This window comes from Arvicanthis niloticus, chromosome 22 (assembly GCF_011762505.2).
Source record: "Arvicanthis niloticus isolate mArvNil1 chromosome 22, mArvNil1.pat.X, whole genome shotgun sequence".
In the NCBI taxonomy this organism is placed as follows: domain Eukaryota; kingdom Metazoa; phylum Chordata; class Mammalia; order Rodentia; family Muridae; genus Arvicanthis; species Arvicanthis niloticus.
The window spans coordinates 8741309-8753345 of record NC_133429.1 but is presented as its reverse complement, the minus strand read 5'-3'; the positions used below and the strand labels follow the sequence as shown (position 1 = coordinate 8753345).

Genomic DNA, 12037 nt, shown 5'->3' with positions numbered 1-12037 from the left:
GCCTTTGTCTTGCCTGTCTCGGGCCCTTGCCTCGTTCTTCTCTGAGGAATTCCACAGCCTCACCCTCCATGGCCTGGCTTTCTAGCCCAGGCCCTCCCAGTGATCTTTCTATAGAGTCCATGGGAGACCTGCTTCTGCTTGGGCAATAGACACTTCAGAGCTGGTGCCCCTAGACTTTACCCCACTGATTACAACCCTGCCCCTGGAAAGGCATGTCTCTGGGCAGATGCCAGCCTCATTACATAATGTCTCTCTCCCCAAGGCCTGCAGAAGCTTGCCTCCAGTGTGTTCCCTGGCAGGAATCATCTGCCATGGCAGGAAAAGGGATGAGGACTCCTGTTCACTGTTCTGCTGGGTTTTCTGGAGATCTTTGAGAAGCTAATAACCATGTGAAGAACTGGCTTACTCAGAGGCTGCCTGTAGAAGACAACACAGTCAGTTTGAGGGCACGTGGATGGGGACAAGCACAGGTGGGAAGAAACACTTCCCCATGGTCAGGAAAACATGACCTGAGGCTCCATGGCAAATGACATTAGGTGCAGATGACTGGAACCATGGGGACAGTGCGGGCTGTGACAGCCAGTGTTCCCTCTGATGGCAGCAGCTGCAGGCCACTCAGCCAGCTTTTGCCATTTGTGAATTCAGGCCAGATGTTTCCAAGTTTCTAATGGTCAAGGGAAGCCAGACTTTTAAAATGAATTCTGTATATTTTAAAAGTAAAAGGTGTGTGTGGGGAGGGGAAGAGCAGGAGGGATGACTCCAAGGCTAAAAGAGCTTGCTGCACAGGCATGAAGATCTGAGTTTGGATCTCAGCACCCACATAAAAAGCTCAGCATGGTCCCCACACACCTGTAACCCTGAGTTTGGAAAGCACAGAGAAAGGAGGATTACTGGGGCTTCCTGGCTGCCAGCCTAGCTCTAGGCTCAGAGAGAGATGGATAGACAGAGAAGAGTGTCTGCTGTCCTCTTCTGGCTCCCACATGTATGCAGTCACCTGCACACACCCATATTCATGCTAGCATACACCACACCCCCTGTCCCACACAAAAGTAACAGTTTACCGTCCATGCTGTCAGAATGAGGCTATGGACTCCGCGAGATCTACCAGTTGGGGACTTGTGACAAAAATAGAGGTGCTAAGGTAACTCCTGGACTTCCTCAAGGACTGTCTTTCAGTGTGATGTAAAAAACTTTCTGCGTTGACTGGAAGTTTTATTCAGTATCATTGCAAAGAGCAACATGATACTTAGCACAAAGTAGGGAGAAGACGGAAGAAGGATGGACGGATAAAGTGGTCGGGAGAGTGGACATATGGATGAATGAGTTAGGTGGATGGATGGATAAATACGCTGTTTATTGGATAGACCGTGAATCTTTGGATGGATGAATAGATAGATAACAAATCTTCTCAGCCTTCTTCATGCAGGAAAACAGAAGGGATAAGCTGAATGTTAGCAAAACACGTGCTATGTGCCAGGAGCATTGTTCAGGAGTCCTTACCCAGATGGCAGATGTAGTAATTTTTCTCCTAATTTTTTTTACCAATGAGAAAACGTGGACTGTGGTGGTGGTGTTGGCTTGAGGCAGCATCAGGATATAAATGGCAGAGCTAGACAGGACCTGGGTCTGTCTCCACAGCCAGAAGGCCCGTCTACTTCTTCTTCCACCAGAAAAGTGAAGCCTCACTCAGACACCTCACATCAATGCCCACTGGTGCATTCTTGGCAGCCGCCTGGGTGCCTTTGAGTCTGGGTCCTAATGTAAACCCTCTTAGCACCTTTAGACTTAATCTTCTAAGTCCCCACTATTCAGAGGAGGAGGCATGGAGTGGCCCCAAAATATCTACAACAGGTATCGGAAATTCTGCCCAACCCCAAACCAAGTCTTCCTCTACATGCACCCACACACACCACACCACCACCACCACCACCACCATACCTTTGAAGTCTTAGACCCTGGCAAAGAATAGGCACCAAATATTAGATGAGCTGATTAGCTGGTGAACTATCTGGGCCACCTCATCATAACAACACATGCCTCTCTCATCATACTTCCCATCCAAGGCTGGGCAGAGTGCTCCTTTTGGACTGAGATGGATCTCTGTGCTGCTGCACTGATGGTTATCATTCATCTGAGTGTCACTCCCTCCTAGCGGGGAGTAAGCCCTGTGTGGTCTTCATGGTTGATTCCTTGGAGCCTGAAGGTTCTGCACAGAGTAGATAGTCCATCACTGCAGGTTGAAACATGCAAAGAAAACTTCCTGAGGCTATGAGCATGGCTTGCTGGGTAAAGCACTTGCTGCACAAGTGTGAGAAGCAGAATTTAAAGCCTGGGGACTCCAGTGAATGAGTGACCATGCTGCCCCTGCTGCATTCCAGGACTCAGGGAGGTGGGAAGAGAATCCCAGCTGGCTGGCTGGGCTAGCAGAATCCTCAAGCTCTGGGATCAAGTAAGAGATGCTGCCTAACCCCATGGCTCCATGGTCAGATGGATCTGTCTGGGAGCCCTGCTCTGACACGGGTATATCCCATCTGTGCTTATTCCCTGGCTGCAGCAGGAAAAGAATGCAGTGCCCACTCCTCATAAATCTTCATCACATGCCACCACATCCCGGGGCCCCAAACTAGGGATTTCCCACCCCAGGCAGCCCTAGTTTGTAATATTCTCCTTCCTGCTGCCTTTAATGTGTCAGTAAAGTATGAGGCCACCCACAGAGACAGAGCCCTCCTGGAATCTAGCGTTCCCACCCCATTCAAGGGGCAGGACCATGGATTTGGTTGATTGGCAGTTATTCAAGGAGCTTTGAGTATGGACATATTAGAGCACAAGGATGAGGCTGCTGGTAGAAGACAAAACCACTGGACAACGTGGATCCATCTGTTTTAGCCAGAGGTCAAACAACCATTCAACAGCAGAGACAGTGGACTCCACCCCCAAGGCATCTAGAATTCTAGGCCATCCCTCCCCTTCTCTCTGCCACACAGAGCTGTTCTGAGGCAGCCCCAGCCTGAATTTGCCCACCCTTCAAACACCATCCCTACCCCCAGCCCCCGGCAAGAAGACAGCAGTCTGTGTGGCCCATCAGGAGACAGACTTCTGACTCCCAGCCAGGCAGAGGGATGGACCGCCTGACCCTCACCTCAGCCTGAGACAGCCTGCCAGCCCCAGCAGTAAACATTCCGAAGACTCCTGGGAAGGTGTTGCCTCTTTGAGGCAGGAAATGCTTGGGTGGCATACAATGCAGAGTGTTCTGGGTTTCAGGTTGGAATCCAGTCCAAGCCTGACCGTCAGTCCTATAGGTTGGACATCCACACAATGACCCATATAATAAAAGATGTAGATATGTGAGTTGTTGCAACAATTTGCCAGTAGGTGGCAATAAAGGGTCACAAGGACGATCTGGATGCAGGGATAAGGGAGACCAACCTGTGGGCCAACATGAAGGAAGCACAGTCCTGTGCCCCCGTCACAGGGTGCTGTCATGTGCTGTGACTGTTGAGATGCTGCTCACAGACTGGATGTTTGGAGACAGAGGACAGATTGTAATGTGTAGTTACAATTGTAATGTGTAGTTACAAAAAAAGTAAGAACACAGAGTGAAGCAATCTAAGAGTTTGTAGAAAAAAAGGCAGAGCTGTACCATAAGGTAGAGAGTATGATGTGCTCAGCTGTGGAGGAGGGGCGCCCAGCCCAGCCAGATGGGGGTGCCCCTAAGGAAAACAAGAGAACACATAGCACCTATGAGGACTCTGGATGGTGAGAAAGAGACAACCTGGCAAAACAGAGATGTGAGTCTGTGCAAAAGACTAGAAGCATAAAACAGAGGACATACTGAAGCATCACAACACTCTGTGTGTGTGTGTGTGTGTGTGTGTGTGTGTGTGTGTGTGTGTGTGTGTGCATGTGTTTGTCTGTCTGTAAAACAACATGTGGATAAAGTGAGCCATCTGCTGGCAGCGTCCCCATTAGGAAGGAATTGTACTGAATCCTGAAAATCTGAAACTGTGGGACAACTGGAAAATTTATAAGACCTTAAATGGCAACTTCTCCACCTTCAGGACATGGGTGCGACCCTGCCCCATTCCCTCTTGGGGTTGATGGGAAGGGCAGGTACTAAGGAGAAGAACAGCAGAATCTGTGGGGATACAGAGTGAAGAGTGGAAAGAGGAGAGTAACTGGGAAACTAGAGAAGAATGTGAATTAAAACTAAAGACCAAGAAGAGCTGGCCGTTGCCATGCTGCTACACTCTGGACGAGTCCTTATGAGATGTAGTCATCAAATAAGGGACAGAGATACTTTATTTAAACGTTTGCTAACTTTAGTCATTGTGGTAGTTTAAGTGTCATCTTGTCACAATGTGGATTCGCCTAAGACCATCAACCCAGGAATTGACTATATCAGGTTGGCCTGTAGACACGTCTGTACATGATTGTCCTTATTGTTAATCGGGAAAACCCAAACAATTGTGGGCGGCACCATTCCCTACAAAAGAAGGTAGATACGAGCAAGCAGGCAAGGGTAAATTCATCTTCTCTTTAATCATGACTATGGAAATGCTAGTGACTGCTTCAGTTCACAGCAGAATGTTGGGCTGTAACCTGGAATTATAAGTCCAAAAGCCCTTTCATCTCTAAGTTGCTTTTGGATAAGGTTTTGTACCACAGCAACAGAATTGAAATCAGAACACTTATCAACTTTAAATATTAGTCATACACCTCACAAGCCATTTGCTGTTTTTTTTCTCGGGTCCCACAAATACTGGAAGTGGGAGGGAATGTGCTGACTCCCTTGTTGAGAATTCATGATGAAATTCTGCATTGTATGAGGCTAGTAGCTACACACACATTTTATTGGAGAGCACCAACGGGAAAGAAACAAAATGAAACATTACTTTCAGGCTATACCAACCATTCCTGTTTCATGAATGTCCAGACTCAGTGACATCTTAACCTGTCAATGTTGTAAGAAAAAGTACCATGGATGTAGAAGCTGTCAGTCAAGGAGGCTGGAAATCTTTTGAGAGGGAGCTTCTACTGGAATTAGCTCAATATTGATGGGGGGGGGGCTGTGAACACAGAGTGAAGCAATCTAAGAGTTTGTAGAAAGAATCCTTTCACAAACAAAGATTGAGAAAATAGTTCCCTGCTCCAGGGAAAAGAACAGAATGAAAAAAACATAAGAGACGGTTTGTGAACGTGATGCTTACAAATTATTAATTAGAACTGCGTTGTGTGGCCACACTTTACATAGAGAAGACTCAGGACTACAGTTTTACATGCTACCCTCTGAATATTTCTGCTGAGGAAAAGGGAGAGAATAAGGTAGGAGGAAGGAAAGCACCACCGCCATCCCTAAGGGGGTTTATGAAAATGCTTACTGTAGTGCCTGGTCCACTGGTGACTTGAGTATTTGTTTTATTGCAAACGCAGTGCAAAGTGGGAAATGCAAACTGGCTCTTGAGTATTATGTATGAAAAGATGCCTAATGGCCTATGCACCCTTCTGTCCAGATGCTTTCAGGATTGAGCAAAAGAAAACAGAGATACACAGGAAAATACCTGGAAGCAGATCCCCCTTAAGATTTACAAGCGTTTAGTTTCTGGGTTTTGAGTGTCCTCCTTGATAGAATAGAAATAAAAATGCCTGCCTCATGATAGTGCTTGTACACATGAAATGAAAAAGGCCACAGATTCAACCCTACAACTCACTGGTCTGTTTGTTTGTTTGTTTGTTTGTTTATTCAATTTATTGTACGCTCATGATGTGTTTCACATTCTTGTTATTTTAAGTACTCTTGTGGATGTTGGGGATAAAATGACGGGTCACAGACTGGTTGGAGTCCTATTGTCCTTCAGTGGGATTCAGGCATTAAGTACAGTTTCTGATTCTAATTATACTTGTAATCAGTAGAAAAGTAGTAGAAAAAAAAAAAGACAGCATGTGTCCGAAGGGAGATGATCTATGGTCAGGAGTATGTTCCTTATGGAGGAAAGTGGGCAGGTGAGAGGGATAGAGCAATAAGATTGGAGGGTCAGCAGGGGAAGGGAGGAGAGGTCACAAGAATATCATCTACTTTTTTGCCTCAATCTGTGGTTGGTGGAAGAGAGTCGTGGAAGGGTGAGTGGCCAGATGAAAGAACCAGTGGTTAGCAGATAGACAGATGGACACATAAGATGAAGACAAGAAAACAGGTAGATCAGTTAATCCTTGATGTAGAGCATATGTGTAATTTAATAAAATAACACCAAATCAACACTGCATTATTTATGTTTTCTTTGTATCATTGAGTTTTCAAATAACTCCTAGACATAGGGAGCATGACTTTCTTTTAGAGACTGCAGTTGAGGCAAAGGAGGCCAAATCACTGGGCAGAATCAGAACTTGAGTCTCCTGTCTTCCCATCCACTCTTCCTCCTCTCCTCCACCATTCTTTCTAAATACCAAGGTGATCGTGGGAGGACAGAGCCAGGTGAGACCTGTCTTGGTTCACACCTCTAAGCCTTTGGAAAAGGGAACAAAGACATGAATCCTTACTGAGAAGATCTCTTGGTCTCCTTTCAGGTCAAAATATTTTCATGGGAAGAAAGTGAATGGTGACATTGAAATCCGAGTGGAACAGGTACGTACGTGGTGGCCCCTTCCCTAACTTTTTTCACAACTGCCCCTTTCTGAGCTGTGGACATTTCCAAGAGCAACCTTGTTTCCATCCTATGTGGTCATACTGAACTAAGAGTGCCAGAAAAATACTGGATTGTATTCAGGAGTCTCATTGAGTTCCAGAGTCTTCCTGTCTACTAATTCTGCAACCTTTTGGTGTTAGGTAGCATATTAATCAGGGTTCTTTAGAGGATCAGAACAACAGAACTGGTGTGTGTGTGTGTGTGTGTGTGTGTGTGTGTGTGTGTGTGTGTGTGTGTGTGTGTGTAATTTATTAGAGTGGCTTATAGGCTGTGTTGTCCAGCTAGTCCAAAAATGGCTCTCTACAAATGGAAGGTCTAAGATTCCAGTAGTTGTTCAGTCCATGAAGGCTGGATGTCTCAATTGGTCAGTATATGCTAGAATTCTAAAGACGTAGGCTTTAACGACAGTAAAGGAATGGACTTCCCAGAGAGAGTGAGAGCAAGCACGCAGAGTGAAAGCTTTCTTCTTCAGTGCCCTTTATATATGCTGCCAACAGAAGGTTTCTCCCAAATCAAAGGTGGATCTTCCCGCTTAAAAAGTCTGGATAATACATGAATCATCCCACTTCAAATGATTAATACTAATTAAGAAAAAGGCCTATCATAGGTGTACCTAGCAGTTTGGGTTTTAGCTCATCCCAGATGTAGTCAAGTTGGCAACCAAGAACAAGCATCACAGATAGAGAATTTCCTTCAAGAGGAATATCTAAAGGAGTTCAGGCTACAAAACAGAGACAAGTAGAGGTGCTCAGATGGGAGCCATGTGTTTCTTTTTTCCCCCATGGTTCTAAGGCATCTGCTTTGACTTTGACTATGGAGTATAGGAGATGTATTAGCTTTCATGTTCCTGTGACAAAATATCGTGAACAGGACAATTTATAATAGAAAGCATTTAATTTGGCTTAGAATTTCAGAGGGCTAGAGTCCATGATGGTAGAGCAAAGTCAACAGGAACAACTGAGAGCTCACATCTTGATCTTCATGTAGCAGGCAGAGAGAGAGACACACTGAGAATAGAAAGTCTTCTGAAACTTCAAGGCCAGCCTCCAGTGACATACCTCCTCCAAGGTCACACCTCCTTATCCTCCTCAAACAGTTCCACTAACTGGAGACCAAGTATCCAAATACATGAGCCTGTGAGGGCCATTCTCATTCAGACTACTATAGTGGAAGAGCATATGTTTGAATCCTGACTCTCTTGTTTCTAGGTGTTGAGCAGGTAGTTTAATCTCCCTGTGTCAACATTTTCTTGTGTCATTGTAGCTGGGATTAAATTATTCGAAACAACAAAAAGAGCAGAACTGAGACTACCATTTCTCTCTATTACTTATGCTATCAATATCCAGGTCTCTTGTTTTATGTAGAAAGAAACAGTGATTAGGTTGATTGCATAGGAAATTAGGACTGAACTCTAAACCTCCTGATTTCTGACCAGGGACTCCCCAGTTAAGCAAACTGAGACTCTCCTTTGTAGGAGCACCGTACTCAGCTTCAGGAGAGAACATCACAGCAACGAGCTTTCGTGGCTGAGCAATGGCTGAGCCCTCTCCAGCTCTTCATCTGTGCTCTCTTGATACTAGCAGCATCAGCTTGTGATGGTAGGCTTACAGGTAGGAGTGCCTGAGTTAGAAACAGGGCATGTTCTTCTCTTCCTCTCCTCCTCCTCCTCATCTTTTCTTCTTGTGCTCTTCTCTCTTTCTTTCCATTTGACTCCTCTGTTCTCTTTCCTGCTTTCTCTCGATCCATCCCTCCTCTCTCTACTGATTCTTGTGCTGACAGTGGTTAAGATGGTGATTATCTCTCATTTTCTTCCCCCCTCCTCTATCCCCCTCCTACTCCATTCCACCACCACCCTTCCTCCTCCTCCTCCTTTTCTCCTTATCATTTTTCAGTGAATAAGAATAAAATAAACTAGAAGAAATAGCATTTGGAATGCAAGAACAGGAATGGCCTATCTCCCAGCCCCACCCCTTGCACTTTTTTATTTGATCTCTCTGAGTCAGCGGGAGGGAGAAAACTTCTGAGCATCAAATTGATGGAATTGGCTTCGTATTAAGCACCTACAGTTTGAGCTTCCGTATGGTCCTGTGGCTTTTAAGTCAATCCAATGTCCACTAATTTTCCATCTGTGGCAAAAAAAAAAAGCAGGCTATTTTTGTTCATTTTACAAATATTTGCCAGTGTCTACTATGCTGGATTGCTCATGTGGGTAACGGTGAAGAAGCAGTGGCCCCATCCATAAACAGAAATAGCTTTAAGGTAGGAGTGTTCTTTGAGTTGGACTGAAGAGTAGATGGGCTCTCACATGTGGGGCTGGTGGCATGGTAAGTGTGTGGAGTTGTGGCCCAAAGGTAGAGGAAGTTGTCCAGTACAGGGTCAGACACGCTCTCATTGTTTGACTCCAATACAGAACTTACTATCTTCCCCTGCCCCTCGCTCACTGGAGAGTGCCACCTGGACCTTTGACGGTGGCTGCAAATCTGTACAGTCTCCCTCTGCCCCTACACCTTCCCTCTGTCATGTCCTCTTGACCCCATATCTTATGATTCCCTAGTCTTTACACTCCTGTCCCCAAATTGTCAAGGATCTACCTTGGTTGAACTCATCCAAACTTTCAACCAACCACCTTATATCTTTGTTTACTAATCTCCACTTTATTCTTCATGCCAAAACCAGAGTGATCTGTCTTTGTGTGTGTTTCAGTGTGTGTGTGTGTGTGTGTGTGTGTGTGTGTGGTGTAGGAAAATGTGTATCATGTATCATAGAACAACTTCTGGGGTCCTCTTCCCCCTTGCATGAGAAAGGAACTCCGGTTTTGCTGCTGTGTGCTACTTGCTGTCTTGGGAGCCTCTGGAGCTCCACAGGTCTGTCTCTCATCTCTCTGTGACAGCACTGAGGAACAGATGGTTGCATCTGCACTATGCTTAATGTGGGTTTTAAGAATCCATAACCTGGACCCTATTCTTGCAAAACAACCCCTTTACCCACTGAACAATCTTGCTAGCCAGTGAAGTGGACCTTTTAATGACTTAACTTCCTTAGAGACTCCCTTCCTGAGTCCTGTCTGGATCAGGAAACCCAGTGGTACTTACTCTCAAAGCACCTCACTGCACCAGAGTATTTTATCTATACGTTTAGGGTTGGATTATTTGCCTGAGGGTAGGGGCCATGACTGTTTGGATCTCACTCTGTTAAGTAGCATGAATCCCAGCCCAAACTAGAACTGAAAGAAATATTTGCAGAATGAATAACTGACAGATTCCACACATTCTGGCTGCACGTCACTTTAAAAGAGTGATAAATCAGTGCTTCTTATTTTTTCTTCAAATATCTTGGTTTTCTGTAAACCATCTGGCAAATGTTTAGTTGCCAACCAAGCTGGACCTACCTCATCTCCTTTGTGGTAACTCCAAGGCATGCTTTCATACCCCTTTGTATCTTAACACTGCCTTTGGCCTACAGGGCAGGTACCAAATCTGTATTCATGGATGGACACCTGATGGAGCTGCTATAATCACATGGGGATACTGGGAACACCTCAGGAGTCTGTGAGGCTTGAATTATGATGGAAAATGTTGGCTGCCTTAGACAGTCTCACTTTCAACCATGTAAAGCCAGAAAGTACGTTAGTCAGGAAACCAATTAGGATGTCATTTAGCCAATTGTTCCTGGAAGACATTCTTCCTCAAACTCTCTGAGTGACTTGTCCTTGGCCCATCTGGATCAATGGATGGGTCTCATAAGCAACCCCAACGCCCTGCAAAGTCACACTTACCCTCTAGCACTCAGAAGAGAAGCGTTAGGATGAAAGCCACTGTTTAGTCTAAGCTGGCCTCTCAATGAAGGGCCAGATTAGCCAGATAATTGTACTGTCTGGGCTTTGTTAGACAGAGTCAAAGAGTTAGTTGTGGTTGGCCTAGAGGAAGCCTCCACCCCATCTCTCCACCCTCTTCCCCACAATTCCAAAACCACTTGCCTGGCTGTATCAGAGCCAGGAATCCAAACGCCCAAGGAAGAAAGTAGAGAGCTGCTTCACTTTGCATCTGATTTCCCAGACATCTCTACAGGATCCTACTGTGGTGTCCTGGTGGGATTAGAGAGTGTTTGTCCAGGGTGGTTTGGCCTGCCAAGCTCTCCTGTTTGTATGTGATGCCAGATAACTTTTCCACAGACACAAGTCAGTCCTCTGTGAGATCAAGAGGTAGGGTCTATGTATAAAGAGATTAGTGTTAAGTAGACCCACAGACTGAGAAAGTTTTCGACTAGAAATGACTAGCAGGGAACCCTGGGCTTGGTAAAATTGGAAACGTAAAGCAAGGAGAAAACATTGGAGGGAAAGAGAGAGAGAGAAAGAGAGAGAGAGAGAGAGAGAGAGAGAGAGAGAGAACCAGAGTGACCATATTCAGTCTTTTCTCAGTAGTAATGGAGATATCAAGGCAGACAGAACCACAGTGCCTTACTCTAGCAATGTTAGACAGAAAAGCAGGGTGAGAAGGAAGCTGGAATAAGCTACAGGTTTACATCTGAGCACGAGCGACTCCCTTTGCAGTCTCTCTTCTTGAATGATAGAAAGGGAATTGGTTTCGTGTGGTTGGACCTACAGTGCCTGTGCTGACTGAGGATCGTTTGGGCCAGAAGTGTTCCAGGTTTCTGTTTTCAAATTTAGAAATACCTGACTATACATGATGACATATTATAGGAGGGAAGCTGGATCTAAATATTAAGTTAACTTCTGTTTGACACGTAACGCGTATACTAAATAGAGATTTTATATAATATTGTTAGTGCACCTGTATTTTGATTATAGCCTGTTGCTCGAGGCCAGGGCTGTCATGGTGTCCCTCAAAGACTTTTGGACAGGGAACATTTTGAAATTTAGATTTCTGGTTCTGGGGGCGCTCAACATGTTTGTTATATGAATCTGTATGACATATATGAGCACTTTCACTAGTGTCGGGTGTGTGTGTGTGTGTGTGTGTGTGTGTGTGTGTGTGTGTGTGTGTGTGCCATAGGTCAATAGGCTGCATCTGAGTCTAATTCTACCTTGCTTTGTTGTTGTTGTTGTTGTTGGGGGTTTTTTTTGGGGGGGGGGTGGTTTGGTTTGGTTTCGGTTTTTTGTTTTGTTTGTTTGTTTTTTGAGACAGAGTCTCACTGAACCTGGAGCTCGCTGATTGGCTAGACTGACTAGCCAATGAGCCCCCATCTCTCTCACCCTCTCACTCCTGTCTTTCCTCTCATAGTGTTGTGGTTATGGATGTATGCCATTACATCCACATGTTGTGTAAGTGCTAGGGTCTGAACTCAGGTCCTTATGATTGGCAAAAAGCATTCTAACCCAGTAGTCATCTCCCCGACAA

General features: G+C 45.3%; 1 protein-coding gene across 4 annotated transcripts in view; it reads left to right on the top strand.

The window, feature by feature from the left end:
• The window catches only part of Syn3 (synapsin III), a 426170-nt gene that overhangs the window by 40467 nt on the left and 373666 nt on the right, over positions 1-12037 (top strand). For all 4 annotated transcript variants that reach the window (XM_076919818.1, XM_076919816.1, XM_076919817.1 and 1 more), the window contains one exon: positions 6562-6619. In XM_076919818.1, the coding sequence (XP_076775933.1) occupies positions 6562-6619 (58 nt within the window). The remainder of the gene's footprint in view (positions 1-6561; positions 6620-12037) is intronic.